Here is a 16,446-nt window from a genome sequence, read left to right on the forward strand (position 1 = left end):
TTAGAGTCTCTGGGTTACCACAGTTTATTTACCCATTTGCCTACAGAAGGGCATCTTCCAAGTCTTGGCAATGCTGTAAACAATCATGTGCAGGTTTTTATGTGAACAGAAGTCTTCCATTCATTTAGGTAAATACCAAGGAGGGCAGTTGCTGGATATTATAAGAATATGTTTAAGTTTTGTGCGGGGGTGCACGCCTGTAATCCCAGCCACTCAGGAGGCTGAGACAGGAGGATAGCAAGTTCAAGGCCCGATTCAGCAAAAGTGAGGTGCTGAGCAACTCAGTGAGACCCTGTCCCTAAATAAAATACAAAATAGGGCTGGGGATGTGGCTTAGTGGTTGAGTGCCCCTCAGTTCAATCCCAGGTACCAAACAAGAAAAAAAAAAAAAAGAAAAAGAAAAGAAAATATTTAGGTTTTTAAGACATTGCCAAACTATCTTCTAAAGTGGCTGTAACATTTTGCATTCCCACCAGCAATGAATAGGAGTTCAAGCTTGGCACAGGGTGCATGCCTGTAATCCCAGATACTAAGGAGGCTGAGGCAGGAGGGTTGCAAGTTCAAGACTAGCCTGGACAACTTAATGAGACCCTGTCTCAAAATAAAATTGAAAGAACAGAGGCACTGATGATGTAGCCTAGTACTAGAGTACTTGCATGTATAAGGCCTCATCTATACACATACATATAAACAAACAGAAATGGGGATGTAGCTCAGTGGTAAAGTGCTTCTCTACAATGTGCAAGGACCTGGGTTCAATCCCAAGCACCACACAAAAAATATAAAAAAATTGCTCCACATTCTCACCAGCATTGGTTTTCTCAGTATTTTGGATATACTGGTCATTCTAGTAGTTGTATAATGGTATCTCATTTTTGTTCCCTAGTAACAGATGATGTGGATCATTTCTTCATATGCTTATTTGCAACCTGTGTAGCTTCTTATTTATTTAGTACTGTGGATGAACCCAGGAGCCTTTTACCACTGAGTTACATCCCCAGTCCTTTTTTCCCCACATTTTTTTATTGGCACATTCTAGTTGTACATAATGCCAAGGATCAAACCCAATGCCTCACAAGTACTAGGCAAGCACTCTACCACTGAGCTACAGCCTCAGTCCCTTGTCCAGTACTTTTTATTTTTTTCTTTTGAGACAGAGAAGGTCTCACAAAGTTTCTGAGGCTGACCTCCAACTTACTATCCTCCTGCCTCAGCTTCCTAAAGCACTGGGATTATAGGCATGCAGCACTGTGCCTGGCAGTATATCTTCTTTAGTGCAGTGTCTATTCAGGTCTTTTGCTTTTTTTTTTTTTTGGTACCTGGGATTGAACTCAGGGGCACTCAACCACTGAGCCACATCCCCAGCCCTATTTTGTATTTTTTTTAGGGGCAGGGTCTCACTGAATTGCTTAGTACCTCACCATTGCTGAGGCTGGCTTTGAATTAGTGATCCTCCTGCCTCAGCCTCCTGGACCGCTGGAATTACAGGTATGTGCCACTGTTCCCAGGCTTATTGTTGAGTTTTAAGAGTTCTTTATAGTGGGCTGGGGATGTAATTCAATGGTAAAGTGTTTGACTGGCATGTAGTAGGCCCTGGGCTGATGCCCAGCAATAGAAGCAGCTGCAACACACACACACACACACACACACACACAATTTGTTTTTATTTTGAATAACAGACCTTTAACTCATATGTGTGTGTATATTATTTATTTATTTATTTTTGCAGTACTGGGGTTATACCACTGAGCTAAATCCCCAGCCCTTTTACATTTTCTATTTTATTTTGAGATAGCATCTAAATAAATTGCTAAGGCTGGCCTTGAACTTGCAATTCTCCTGCCTTAGTCTCCTGAGTTGCTGGGATTATATTCATGTGACATCTCACCTGGCCAGATTTTTTTTTTTTTTTGCAAATATTTTCTCCAGTCTGTATCTTGTCTTCTCATTCTCTTGACAGTGTCTTTTGCAGAGCAGAAGTTAATTTTAGTGAAGTCCAATTTATCAGTTACTTCTTTTATGGACAGTGATTTGGTGTTGTGACTAAAAAGTCAATGCCAAACCCAAGGTCATCTAGATTTTCTTCTAGGTTATTTTCTGGGAATTTTATAGTTTTGTCTTTTATATTTAGGTCCATGATTCATTTTTTAGTTCATTTTTGGAAGGTTCTGACTCATGGAGTGCATTTACTGGTTAAAGTTCTCCCAAGACTACTACTGCATTGACCACAGGGGTGGGGGATGGAGTGAGAGGGGGCATCTGTAGTTGCTGCTGCGATGGTGGAGGGCTGCAAATTGATACAAGGGCTGGGGATGGACTGTGAAGTATGTAAGATAGGAAAGGAATCCAGAATGACCACACTGGATCTGGAGGCCTAGTTGGATGTATGAGCTGGCGATAGGTAGGAGTGATGGGCATTTGGACATAAGGTTCTGTTGTGCAATGGGGAGACCTACCTAGAAGTGAGAGCCCGGAAGGCAACCGTGGTGAAAGGAACCTGAAGCCAACACTCATATAAAAAGGGAAGCTGGTCGAGGCTCTTTCCCTGACCTCGGGCTGTTTGCAACCTGCAGTTCAGGCCCTGGGGCTTTCTAGCTAGGGGCTGGAGAGAGGATCAGTAGAGGCAGACAGAGGGCAAATCCCCCAGACACAGGGCAAATATCCCTTTGCAAACACAGGCCTCTTTCCTGAATGTGGATTCTAGGTAGGTTCAAATGTTTCGCTGGGGAAATAAAGTAATTGGCCAATCAGCCAGAAGAAAGCGAATGTGGATTGGGAGACTTTTCACAATGGGCTGATTAGTTGTCAGGCAGGAGGAAGACCCCGCCCTGTGTCAAGCGGAAGAAGTAGCCCAGCTTCCAGCAGGCTGGGGGAGGGGATCTGGCGTTGCAAAGTCAGATTGGGTGAGGTGGGGAAGTTAGGGGGGGAAGGGGGATGGAGATGAGAAGAGGCAGACCAGCTTCCAGGGCCCAGACCTGGGCCTCGATTTGAGGACCTGGGGTGGGGGGATGAGGTAGGTGAGGGAGTCTGTGACAGGTGAGCATCAGGAGTGGGGCCTGGTGTCCACCCATCCCCCTTCTGCCCCTGCAAGGACAGGATTTGAACCCAAACAGAGTTCAGGCTGCCATGTGAGGGCCAGGGGAAAACATAAGGTCAGAGGTCATCAGGGAGCCTCTGTGGGTGGGAATCAACTGGACCCAGACTCAGAACCAAGGGGGTCAAAAAGGTTGAGTCTAGGAGTGGAATCACTACAGGTTGGAGCCCAGCATTTGGGGGTCTCCAGGGTAGCCGCTGTCCCTTTCCTGCCCTGGGCTGCCCTAAGCCCATACTTTTGACCTCCCTGACCCCAGCCTGGGGTCCATGTGGTGGCTGGGGTCTCCAAATGCCCCCTAGATGAGTCCCTCATTGTTCTCCCAGAGCAGCCCAGGCTTCCATGGTGCTCTCTGGGGCTAAGGAGGGTGGGGGACAATGTAGGAATAAGAACCCACATTTCAGTTCATCTGGCCCCTTCTTGGATAGTTCAGTCCTTTGTGTGCCACTTACCAGATGCATGGCCCCGGACAAATCTAGGCAGCTCCTTCTGACAGGCTGTGTGCTCATCAGTTAGGTAAGGTCAGGACAGGCAGGACTCTGAAAGGAGGGCGGGAGGAAGCTTGGCAGCCAGGTGCAGATTAGGCAAATCCTGGCTCCAAGCATCCATGCTATTAATGCCCCCATTTCACAGATAAAGAAACCCAGACGCCCATAGCTGATAAAGGTGTCCAAGGTCACCCAGCCAGGATTTGCATCTGGTGTTGCTCCCATGAACAACCTGTCACCTTGGTGCTCTTGTGGACAACATGTGACCTCAGGGTCTGGACAGCTCTGTGTCTCCTCTGTGGAATGGCAACAGAACCTTCTTGATGATGAGGAGGACAAATGAGGTAAGTAAAAGCACACAAAGGAAAGGTTGCCCAAGGGTGAGAGGGTGCCTCCCTCCTGGGGACACTGGAACCCTGCAGTAGCATTTGGGCCACCTTAGCAAAGTGCCTTCCTGCACCTGAGCTTCCTATTGTACCAGTTGCCTTTATGTCCCCTCAGGACACCAAAAAGGGTCAAAATCATCATAAATTAATTGAAGAGACAGGAAAGCAGGAAGACGAACTTATGGAAATGAATGGTTTCTAGATTTGGGGAAAGAGGCTAGTTTACATGAGTCTCTTCTTTCATGAACCTTTGTTTTTCTTTTTTGGTACCAGGGATCAAACCCAGGAGTGCTTAATCACTGAGCCACATCCCCAGCCCTTTTTATTTATTTATTTATTAAGACAGGATCACACTAAGTTCTTAGAGCCTCATTAAGTTGCTGAGACTGGCTTTGAGCTTGTGAAACTCCTGCCTCAGCCTCCTGAGCCACTGGGATTACAGGTGTGCACTAACACACTCGGCTTTTCATGAACATTTTTTATTGGGGAGGGCAAATAAGAGAATAATACTGCTAACAATTCCCACCCCCCTCAAAAAACCTGTCTCCAGTGTTTTCATTATTATTATTATTATTATTTTGCAGTGTTGGGCATCAAACCCAGGACCTTGGGTGAGCTAAGCAAGTGCTCTAACACTGAGCAACAATCCCAGCCAATGTGATCTTTTTGAATCCTGAAGTCTTTCCTTTAAAAAGGGAGGGGAAGGATTTCAGCTTGGCTGCTGGGATGAGGCAGCTCACAGCTATGGAAGGAGGAGTGGGAAGCTCTAGGCTACAGCCCTGGCGAGAGGGCAGCAAGGCCAGCCCTATCAGTGGTTTTTACTCAGGGCACAAGGGCCTGCTTCAAGTCGATGCTGCCACAGATAGGAAATGTGGCCAAGACACACACCCAGGCCGTTGGCCTCCCAGGTGGTTTCCCCATCTGGAAGTGATTCACAGGTAGGTGGAGCCCAGGTGTGACTAAAGCCCTAAAGGGAACAAACAAAACAAAATGAAACCAAGTCTGTTTGAGTCTCTCCCATCTGAAAAGCCCCTTTCTGTTTTGTAAACCAGTTTAAAAAACTGTGGGTGGGAATCAACTGGACCCAGACTCAGAACCAAGGGGGTCAAAAAGGTTGAGGCCAGGAGTGGAGTCACTACAGGTTGGAGCCCAGCATTTGGGGGTCTCCAGGGTGGCCGCTGTCCCTTTCCTGCATAGGAACAGATACTGCTGTGAATGCTGAGGTGCAGAGGACCTTTGCTGCAGAGGAGTCCATTGCAGGACTCTATTTAAAAAAAAAATGACTGCTACATTATTTGTGTATTCCCTATAATAGATGAGTTTGATGATTGTCGATTATTTTTCAAGATTGTTCGATTATTTTTTAATTACTGTTGTTTTGAGAGCTATCAGAATATTAAGCTACACTTTATTTTGTTCCAGTCTAGTCCCTGAGGTTTCATCATTTTGTCCCCTTAGAAAAAAAAAAAAGGTGTGTATGTATGGGTGTGTGTGCGTGTGTGTGTGTGTGTGTGTGTGTGTGTGTGTGAGAGAGAGAGAGAGAGAGAGAGAGAGAGAGAGAGATTTCTTTTTTTTTCTGTAAAAAACAAAAAAGGGGGGCTGGGGTGGTGGCTCAGTGGTAGAGCACTTGCCTAGCACATGTGAGGCACTGGGTTCGATTCTCAGCTCTGCATATAAATAAATAAAATAAAGGTACATCAATAACTAAAAAAAATTTTTAAAAAAGGGTGGGGAGTGGTGTGTGAAATTCTTTTCATGTTGATATAAAATAATATATTCAGTTCACTTTTGCATATGTTTAACTGATTCCAATTCCAACCAAGTTTCAGGCTGGTTTTCTTCTGGGCTAAGTAAGTAAGAGGTTCCCCAGAGAAGCCCACAATAAGGAAAAGATAGGACAAACTCTTGAGATACCCTTTAAAATTAGGGAAAAGATGGGTGGAACAGAGCTAATCCTGAGGAAGCAGCTGGTGACTCTGGTGTCCATTTTTTTTTTTTTTTTAGGTCCCAGGGATTGAATCCAGGAGCACTTTCCAACTGAGCCACATCCCCAGCCCTTTTGTATATTTTATTCAGAGACAGGATCTCACTAAGTTGCTTAGGGCCTCACTCAATTGCTGAGGCTGACTTCGAACTCTCAATCTTCCTGCCTCAGTCTCCTGAGCCCCTGGGCTTATAGGTGTGCACCACCATGCCTGGCTTTGGTATTCTGGGCACAGTCACCTGCCTTTTCTACTGCACAAACTGCAGAAATAATGGAGGACTTAGGGCCCTGAGAAATGTGTGTAGCCAAGTCACTGTGCACCCACATTTGTCCACACATGCACTCACTGAGTCGGATGTGGGTCCAGTTGTCCTCTGTATGACATGAGGGCTGGTGGTCTCAGCACACTGCCCTCAGCACATACACACCGGTAGGCCTGAATCCAGGGGGAGTTGCGAGGCCAGTGGCAGTCCCACTTTATCTGCTGGAGGACCACTTAGCAACAGCAGGATAACACTGAAGCCCTGGGCTGGGCTGTGGCCTTGGGTGGGAATCAGATGGTGGGTGGAGATGAGGCTGTGGGGCTGGGAGGGCAGGGTGGGCAGGGTATTGGTGGATAGGTCAGGAGCAGGGATTGCAGCCTCCTTAGGACTCAAGTGGGCCCTTGATGGGGGGACAAAGGTGGTCCTATAGTTTCCACCTCAGGCTCTCTGCAAGCCTGAGGGTATTTCCTAAAAAGAAAATTGTGCACTATGATTGCAAATCCTTCAGTGAGTACATATAGAAGGCAACCAGAGAGGTAAATATTAGAAAAAGAAACAGAACAATCACTATTAGCAAATATTTTTTCCCTTTCCCAAGTAAAGGAATATTATCTCTAAATACTATAGCTTAGTTCTGCCCTCATTTTGGATTTTAAATACATGGAATCATTTACATCCTTTGTGTTTGGCTACTGCTACTTTTATACAACTCTGGTTCATTGTCTTCTTTTACACTGTTGGTGGTTGCTTCAATTCAGTTTTTTAAAGAATATTTATTTTTTAGCTGTAGTTGGATATAATACCTTTATTATATTTATATATATGTGGTTTGAGGGTTGAACCCAGGGCCTCCCTCGTGTTAGGCGAGTGCTGTACCACTGAGCCACAATCCCAGTCCCAGATTCTTTGTGTGTGTGTGTGTGTGTTACTGAGGATTGAATTCCAGGGCTTCATCCATACTAAGCACACACTCTACTTCTGAGATACCCCTTCAGCCTGTTTGGACTCATAAAACAATGCTGTGATAATCATTCTTGTGCATGAATATCTGTCTGACTGGATGGAATTGTTGGGTCTTTGGGTAATGAGATAACTTGAACTGCTATAAATACTGTCAAAGAGTTCTCTAGTATGCTTATATTCTTGCTAGCAATATATAAGAGTTCTCATTCCTCCAGATAGTTACCAAATTAGTATTATTCAACATCTATTCTTGATTTTTTTTTAATCCTCCTATTATTGGGTTCAGGGTGTAGCATAGTGTACATAGCATAGAGTACATGCATGCCTGAGGCCCTGGGTTCAATTCATAGCACCGAACACGAAAACAAAAACAAAATTTCTTAAAGCTATTATAGATACCTCCTTAACATGATAAAATATATTTACCTCAACTGTAAAGCTCATAACTTAATGAAGAAAGAGTAAAGGAGTCCTATTAAAATCAAGAGCAAAACAATGATATCTCCTATCACTAATTTTATTTAAAATTGTTCTAGAGATACTAGCTAATGAAATTAGACAACAGGAAAAAACCACAGGAGGGGTTGGGGGTAGAGCTCAGAGGTGGAGCACTTGCCTGGCCTGTGTGAGGCTCTGGGTTTAATCCTAGCACCATAAAAACAGAGGAAAGGAAAGAAAAGAAGAGGAGAGGGGAGGGGAGAAGTAGGAAGGAGAAAGGAACAGAGGAGAGGGAAGGAAAAAAACTGGGTGTAGTGGTACATGGGTATAACCCCAGCTACTCTGAAGATTGCAGCAGGAGAGTGGTGAGTTCAAGTCCGGCTTGGACAGCATAGTGAGACCTCATCTCACCTCAACAACAAAAACAACAACAAATTGGGGGTGGAGGTATAGCTTAGTAGTAGAGTCTGTGCTGAGCATCTTCCAGGTTCTGAGTTCGATCTCCAAAAATGCAAAAAATTATAAAGATGCCAGGCGCAGTGGCACATGCCTGTAATCCCAGTGGCTCAGAGGGTGAGGCAGGAGGATTGAGAGTTCAAAGCCAGCTTCAGCAATTTAGCAAAGCCCTAAGCAACTCAGCAAGACCCTGTCTCTAAACAAAATATAGAAAAGGGTTGGGGATGTGGCTCAGTGGTTAAGAGCCCCCGGGTTCAATCCTGGGTACCAAAAAAAAAAATCATAAAGATAAATTATAATTTTGATGGGCTGGGGATGTGGCTCAAGCGGTAGCGCACTCGCTTGGCATGCGTGTGGCCCGGGTTCGATCCTCAGCACCACATACAAAGATGCTGTGTCCGCCAAGAACTAAAAAAAATAAATAAATATTAAAAATTCTCTCTCTCTCTCTCTCAAAAAAAAAAAAAAGAATGTGTATTTAAAAAAAAAGATAAATTATAATTTTGAAAAGAATTATATGCATATGGTGGGAACAGGAATGAAGGGAGAATGATATTTCCTTATTTCCTTCCATATATTTGAATGTTGCACTATTTAAATTATTTATCAAAAAATTTTAGAAATGTTAAACTATATTTGTTTTTTTTTAAATTTTTTAATATTTATTTTTTAGTTTTTTCGGCGGACACATCTTCGTTTGTATGTGGTGCTGAGGATCGAACCCGGGCCACACGCATGCCAGGCGAGCGTGCTACTGCTTGAGCCACATCCCCAGTCCCTATATTTGGTTTTTAATCTATCTATATTTTAAAAGCTAAACATTTAAATACTTAATAACAGTGGGAAAGTCTCCTACTATGTATTAAGCACCTATTGTTATCAGGAGGCCTGCAAATACCTCCATTAGTGTGGACAAATTTACTGTAAAAAGTCCATTATTTAGCTCAGTGGGTCTGCTAGCTGTAATCCCAGCAACTTGGGAGGCTGAGCAGGGAGACTGCAAGTTCAAGGCCAGCCTTGGCAATTTAGAGAAATCCTGTCTCAAAATGAAAAATGAAAAACACCAGGGATATAGTTCAGTAGTAGGGCAATCCCCAGTGTCAGAAAGAGAGAGAGAGAGAGAGAGAGAGAGAGAGAGAGAAAGAAAAAGACATTATCCTTATTTCTAGAGAGAGACTCATATTAAAGATGGCAGAAAACACACAGAGAAAGCACACAGCTAGTGTGCTTACAGTTTGAACTCACACTTGCCATGAAGGCAGAATCCTGCAGGGTGTGGTGGTGGCACAGCAACTTGGGAGGCTGAGGCAGGAGGATCACAAGTTCCAGAGCAACACAGCAACTTAATGAGGCCCTAAGCAATTAAGTGAGACCCTGTGTTAAAAAATAAAAAGTGTTGGGACATGACTCAGTGGTTAAGCATTCCTGGGTTCAATTCCCGGTACCAAAAAATACCCCACAATTCTTTTTTTTTTTTTTCAGTACCAGGAATTGAACTCAGGGACACTTAGCCACTGAGTCACATCCCCAGCCCTATTTTGTATTTTATTTAGAGATAGGGTCTCACTGAGTTGCTTAGCGCCTCCTGATTCTCTGTCTCAGCCTCCGGAGCCACTGGGATTGCAGGCATGCACCATTGCAAGTTAATTCTTATTCCTGCCTTGTCCCACCTTCCTTAGCTCCCAGAGAGCCCCAGGGAAGGCTGGGCTGCTCTGGGAGAACAATAAGGGCTCATCCAGGGGGTGTCTAAAGACCCCAGAAGCTGCATGGAGTCAGGAGGTTGAAGGTGGGGTTGGGGCAGCCTGGAGCACCTAAGAACTCATAGCAGTGCCTGTTCCTGCATAGGAAGGGGACAGCAGCCAAACCCCCAGATGCTGGGCTCCAACCTGGAAGTGACCCCACTCCTGGATCCGATCTTTTTTGACCTCTGAGTCCTCCTTGGTTCTAAGTCTGGGTTCAGCTGATTCCTATCCACAGAGTTCCCTGATGACCTCTGACTGTTTTCTCCTGGCCCTCAACTGGCAGCCTGACTTCTGTTTGGGGTCAAATCCTGTCCTTGCAGGGAAAGGAGGTTGGTAGTGAGGGTTCCACTTGTACCCCAGCCCCTTTTGTTACTAATTTCCCCAGGACGGTCAGATCACTGCCCTTTCCTGTGTCCTTAGATTTGAACCTAGGGCCAGAGTCAAAATGGGACCTGAGTTAGGGGAACTGAGTCTCATTCTAGTGACCCTGACTCTTTGCTCAGAAGAGAAGATGTTTTTCTGAGGTCACTTTACCACTTCCAGCTGCTGGACCTGGGCCAGACACAGGTGGGGGTGGCGGGATAGCCAGGCTCCTCTTCTGCATAACAAAGGGTGGGGCTGACCTCCCACTGGGCAACAGTCCAGCCGGTTGACAAGTCTCCCAATCCACATTGGCTTTTTTCTTTTGGCTTCTGGGTAGGGTTGCCAGATTTCGCAAATAAAACATAGGACTGGCAAAATCTGAAGCACAGACAAGCAATGAATGCTTAATATATGTCAAATTGCATTGATATATGTATTCTATCTGGCAGGACTTTCCATGGCTGATTGCCCAATTTTATTTCCTCAGTATAATTCTTCAATCAAATCCACATTCCTGTGTCTTGGGGAAGCCTCAGGAGACTGGGGGATTGCCACCATGCCTTCCCAGACCTGATCATCTGAATTAAGTCCACCTGGCTCCCCTCAAGGCCCCCAGGACAGGACTCTGCTACAAGTGTTTTTGTGGTGTAGAAAGAACTTCAGGTTGGGAATTGAAAGACCTGACTTTATTCAGGGTCTCAATCTTCAACTAAGAGCCGGAGGAGGTTGTCCTCTCTGAGTCTCAATTTTCTTGGCTCATAAATTGGGAGAGAGGAGTTGGGTGTGGTGGTGCGTGCCTATAATCTCAGCAATTCCAGAGGCTGAGGCAGGAGGATCACAAATTCCAGGCTAGCTCCAGCCTCAGCAATTTAGCAAGACCAGGTCTCAAAAAAAAAAAAAAAAAAAAAAAAAACGTGTAAAGTGTGTGTGTGTGTGTGTAAGTGATGTGAGGGTCTCTGTGTGTGTGTACTCACACACANAAAAAAAAAAAAAAAAAAAAAAAAAAGTGTGTGTGTGTGTGTGTGTGTGTGTGTAAGGGTGGACTTTCAGCTCTAAGAAAGAGGGAGAAGTTAGAGCCTTTCTTGGACAAACCCCACTGGTACTAAAGTCTCCCAGAACCCCTGGCCAAGTAAGCCCCCCACCCCCAACAGTGGGAAGCACCAGATTTCCCAACTATTGATCACAAACCCTGGATTTCGTTAACCCCCGGCACCCTCTGAAGCATGGACCTCAGTCAGAGGACTGGGCAGGATTGGTCCTCAGAGAGCCCTAGAACAGCATTCTAAGTCCAAATTCCAGCAGTTGGGAAACTGGCCTCCTGTAGGAAATGAAAGCCTCTTCTCCAGGAAAAAAAAACTCCCCCCATCTCCAGGGCCAGGGATCATACTCAGAGCCTCATGTATGCCAGGCCAGTGCTCTACGGCTGAGCCACATCCCTAGCCCAAACTTTTTTTTTTTTTTTTAATTTAACTAAGCCAAGGTAGAGGTCCACTGCCATGAGACAGCAACAATCAGCTATCCTCAGTCCAGACAGCCCTTTGTGCCCTTTCTAGACATCCCCCTCCTCAAGGCTCAAGAGCCTGTCTAGCTGCTGAGCTCCCAGGAGGTCCAAGGGGTGTGACTTACCCCCTCCCTCTCCAGCCCAGGGCCGGCTATAAAGCTAACCAGCTCTGACTCTCAGCACACCCAGCGCCTGGACCCAAGACCCTTCTGCAGCCTCCTTGAAGATACATCCACAGACTCCTTGCTGCTCTCGAGCAGAACCATGCGACCTCTGTGGCTCTGCTGGGCTCTCTGGGTGCTGCCCCTGACCAGGCCTGGGGAGGCCCTGACCGAAGAGCAGGTCCTGGGAAGCCTGCTGAGGCAGCTGAGGCTCAACCAAGTGCCAGTCCTGGACAAGGCTGATGTGAAGGGGTTGACCATCCCTGCTGAGGTCCGGGCCCAGTATGTAGCCCTGTTGCAGCGCAGCCGTGGGGACCGATCCCGTGGAAAGAGGTTCAGCCAGAGCTTTCCAGGTGAGCCTTCCTCTTTCTGCATCTTGGTCCTTGTGGGGAAGATACGGATTAGTTTTCACCTCTGTTTTATGGTGCTCTGTTAAGAGGATGTGTGGAGGCTATGGTCCAAGAGGCAGTGAGGAGGGTGTTTGGGCCTGGGCCCTTAGGCTCTGGCTATCCACTGAGGGACCACTTAGACCTGCTGGCAAAACCCAGGTCCCAGAGAAGAGGAGGAGGCAGAGGAAAGCCGAGCCACTAGGCTTGGGTAGCTGTGGCTAGGACCAGGTTTCCCCAGAGAGCTAGGTAGGGTACAGGCAAGATTTCCTGGGGTCTGTTTCCACATTGCCACTCTGGTTTGAGGGTGACCTGGAACAAATTGCCTTAAAAACTTTTCTCAACCATTTGCTCACCTGGAACAGTGGACAACTATGTCTCATCTGTCTGCCTTCCAGCATGGGTGAGTGGCTGTGGGTAGAAGCTGCTTGGTAGCTGGAAATAGTTAAGTGTGACAGCAGAAGTGTCCAGTGTCAGGGTTCCAGCTGTACCTCTAACCTAGTGCATCCTTTTACCCCCAGAGCTAGAATCACCCCCTTATGCCCCAGCTTCACCCACCCCCTTTCTCCTCTCCTGCCATGCCTAGGGAGATGAGGATCCAAAACAGGCAGCTGAGGTGACTGTTGGCAGCAAATGTGGCCTGTCGGGTGATCATCCTGCAAACCTGGAGCCTCAGGTGTTAGTGACAGGTTGATGGGTGCCTCTGAGGACAGTGTTATAAATGTCCCAGACATCTTCCTCAAGGCTCAGTAGCCCTGCCAAAGTTCTTTAGAAGCACTTGGCTCCCTGTTCCTCCCTTTGGGGACATTTAGCTGAGCATGAGTTCCCTCACTACAGGAGGAAATGAGAGTAAATTCAGGACCCTCTCTCTGAATTTAAGAAAAGTGCAGTTCAACTGGTGACCACGGATTTCCATATTCCAGGTTCTCTGTAGCCCCCTTTCCATTTCCCTTCTGTGATACCCTACTCCCTTTTCCTAAGGAAGTCAGCATTGCTGCACACTTGAGGGCCCAGTCCTCTGCAGACAGTCCCAAAGCTGCCCCTACCCTCTCAAGGTGGAGGTTGCTAGTAAACAAGCCCCAGTTCCATGTGATTGTTTTAGGACACAAAGCCTGACTGCAAATTTTTAAAATTATTTTTTTATTGGGGGATGGGGAAGAATGCTTCTTTCCTGGTCCACCAGTTTCCCAGGCTCCAAACTTTTCCTTTGGATTACCAGGAAATTCTGGTTATTGACCCTGAGCCCTGCAACCCTCTGAGCTCTCCTGGTGCCCCAGAGGCCCAACTAACCATGCTCTTGTCTCCAGAGGTGGCTGGCAAGTTCCTGGTGTCCGAGGCTTCCACGTACCTGCTGGTGTTTGGCATGGAGCAGCGGCTGCCCGCCAACAGCGAACTGGTGCAGGCTGTGCTGCGGCTCTTCCAGGAACCGGTCCCTCAGGCTGCCCTCCTCAGGCACGAGCGAAATGCCTGGGTTCGGGTCACCATTGAGTGGCTGCGCTTTCGCGACGATGGCTCCAACCGCACCTCTCTCATAGACTCCAGGTGGGGATTCCAGCTGCTCTGCGCTGGGGGAGGGGAAGGGACAGGTAGGAAGGAGGCAGCTTTGTCCAGGAGAGCAGGAAAGGGCGGGGTCACGGATGGAGGCGGAGGAGGGGTAGCTTTCCCCCAGGGCCCTCGAGACGGGTGTCCCAGTCCTCACCCCTCGTGCGGGTCTCTGTCCAGGCTGGTGTCCATCCACGAGAGCGGCTGGAAGGCCTTCGATGTGACCGAGGCTGTGAACTTCTGGCAGCAGCTCAGCCGGCCCCGGCAGCCCCTGCTGCTGCAGGTGTCGGTGCAGAGAGAGCACCTGGGCCCTGGGGCCTCGGGCGCACCCCAGCTGGTCCGCTTCGCCGCGCAGGGGGCACTGGGCGCTGAGCAGAGCGAGCCCCAGCTGGAGTTGCACACGCTGGATCTCAAGGACTATGGGTAGGCGTTGTGGGTCAAACTGATGAGCTCAAGTAGAGAGACAAAAAGGGAATTAAATTGATTTTGAAATGGGCAACTTTTCAGAGTGTGTAAATGAAGGAGAACATTTATAAATTCTCCCTGTGACTCTTAAGTGGAGACTGTCAGTAAATATCAGTTATTTGTTTTATAGTTATTTTTAGTTATCCAGTGTCTGACACAAACATCCTGAGTTTTTCTTTATTATTATAATGCTAGGGATGGAACCCAGGGCCTTGTGCATGCTAAGCAAACACACTACCACTGAGCTACACCACCAGTCTAGTATCCAACTTTTTGAACATATTGAGATGCATCATAAACTTTCAGTGCTTTTGACCTCAGCTCTTCCAGCTCATCTCTGACTTATCTCATTTTGTCCCCACAGAGCTCAAGGTAATTGTGACCCTGAGGCACCAGTGACCCAGGGCACCCGCTGCTGCCGCCAGCAGATGTATTTGGACCTTCAGGGAATGAAGTGGGCTGAGAACTGGGTCCTGGAGCCCCCAGGCTTCCTGGTCTATGAATGTGTGGGCAGCTGCCTGCAGCCCCCAGAGTCCCTGACCTTCAAGTGGCCATATCTGGGGCCAAGACAGTGCATCGCCTCAGAGACAACCTCACTGCCCATGATTGTGAACATCAAGGAAGGAGGCAGGACCAGGCCCCAGGTGGTCAGCCTGCCCAACATGAGGGTGCAGAAGTGCAGCTGTGCCTCAGATGGGGCTCCTGTGCCAAGGGGGCTCCAGCCATAGGCCCTGGTGTAGCCATAAAAGGACTTGGCTTCAGTGTGTGTCTGAAGTGTTCTAGGGCCCCAGAGAGACTGAACCCTGAAGAACAAATGCTCTGTGCTCTCAACTGAGCTCTGGCTTTGCTTCCTCTGACAATTCAGCTTACTTTCTAAAATTTGCTTCCCAGGAATCGGACTCCCTGGCTGCTGGGTAGCCCTTGCACTGTATTCTAAGCACTTACATGTGTAGATACTGTAACATATGGGCAGAAACCCACAAATTTTCATTGTTTCCTTGACCTGTCACTGGGTCTGGGCTGAGCTCCAGTCTCTACTCTTAACCTAAGACCTGAATTTAAGGTTTAATTTATGCATCACCAACCCAGATAATCAGGGCTTTGCAAGACCCAAATAAAACACATTTATTCTGTAATTTTATATTTCTCTGTTTTAACCAAAGTTCTGCAAATTGATGAGAGAACAGAAAATTCTACAGAGGTCAACTTGATTGGAAAACTAAGGAAAGAGCCAGCTAATGTTTGGTTAAGGTCTTAAGTAATTTCGAAATTTAAAAATTAAATGCATTCAGATTCTAGTATCTGTGGTGCCTTTTTTTCAGAATTGGGACAGAGATCTTTTTGTTGTTGACATTTAGACTTTTTTGGGCAGTGATTGGGACTTTATTTCAATTCTAGTTGCATGAAAATAAAAAAAAGCTGTTATCTAAATCATCACTGATACTACAAGAATGTGGGTCATTCCTTCAGATCTTAGGCAAACAAAGAGAGCAAATGTTCACAATGTTGGATGTAATATTTTCGAATGCCAAGATTACAGGGCCTTTTAAGCTGTAACCTTGACATTCTAGGTTCTTTACCAGTCTCCACATCTTCTGTTAGCTGTAAATTCAATAGCCTTTAAATTTTCATTCCTTCTCTATCAAGTAGGAACAATTCCCAACTTCCATACTCCTGATTTAAGGAAATACTTGTTTTATAACCACTTCACACATTGGCATAAGGAGGGTTATGGTTATCTCAACTCACATTCGGATTCACAACAGACTTCTCTTAATTTTGAAATAAATTTAATTGAGGATCCTCCTTCCCTCCCTATCCCCCAGGGTTGAGGACTGAACTCAGGGCCTTGCAGGTGCTAGGCAAGCGCTCTGCCACTGAGCTAAATCCCCAACCCCTAAAATGAGGATCTTAAATTTTCTTTTCATCAGTGGCTTCGCCATTCTAATATAACTGGGGCTAGAACCTGTATTTCCCTGGTCCCAGGGCACAGACCAGGCAGGTGGGGTTATCATCATCTTAGGCAGAGATGAAGACACACAGCAGGGGGGTGAGAGGGGAGGAAGGAGTTTGGAGAGGAGCAGTCTGAGGAGCTAGAGGGATGTCCAGGGGACCATCAGCAGGAACCTGGCAAGATCAGGTGCAGGGTTCTTGGCAACAGCAGATACCAGAGCAGGAGGGGTCATAAAAGGCAGAGGTAAGGGGGCGGGGGGGGGG

General features: G+C 46.8%; 1 protein-coding gene across 1 annotated transcript; it reads left to right on the forward strand.

Annotated features, from left to right (window-relative positions):
* Positions 1 to 11,462: 11,462 nt before the first annotated feature.
* On the forward strand, positions 11,463 to 15,527 carry LOC107140501 (left-right determination factor 2-like). Its single transcript, XM_015483594.2, has 4 exons — positions 11,463 to 12,189; positions 13,530 to 13,764; positions 13,945 to 14,187; positions 14,594 to 15,527. The coding sequence occupies exons 1-4, from the start codon at positions 11,940 to 11,942 to the stop codon at positions 14,955 to 14,957; spliced, it is 1,092 nt and encodes a 363-aa protein (XP_015339080.1). The 5' UTR covers positions 11,463 to 11,939; the 3' UTR covers positions 14,958 to 15,527.
* The last annotated feature ends 919 nt before the right edge of the window (positions 15,528 to 16,446 follow it).

Source organism: Marmota marmota, unplaced genomic scaffold (genome assembly GCF_001458135.2).
Source record: "Marmota marmota marmota unplaced genomic scaffold, marMar, whole genome shotgun sequence".
In the NCBI taxonomy this organism is placed as follows: Eukaryota; Metazoa; Chordata; class Mammalia; order Rodentia; family Sciuridae; genus Marmota; species Marmota marmota.

Excerpts from the sequence above, each read along its gene's own strand:
- LOC107140501 (XM_015483594.2), top strand. The coding sequence starts at position 11,940 with ATGCGACCTCTGTGGCTCTGCTGGGCTCTCTGGGTGCTGCCCCTGACC. Across the intron at positions 13,765-13,944 it reads ACCTCTCTCATAGACTCCAG|GCTGGTGTCCATCCACGAGA; the intron begins GTGGGGATTCCA and ends GTCTCTGTCCAG. Across the intron at positions 14,188-14,593 it reads CTGGATCTCAAGGACTATGG|AGCTCAAGGTAATTGTGACC; the intron begins GTAGGCGTTGTG and ends TTGTCCCCACAG.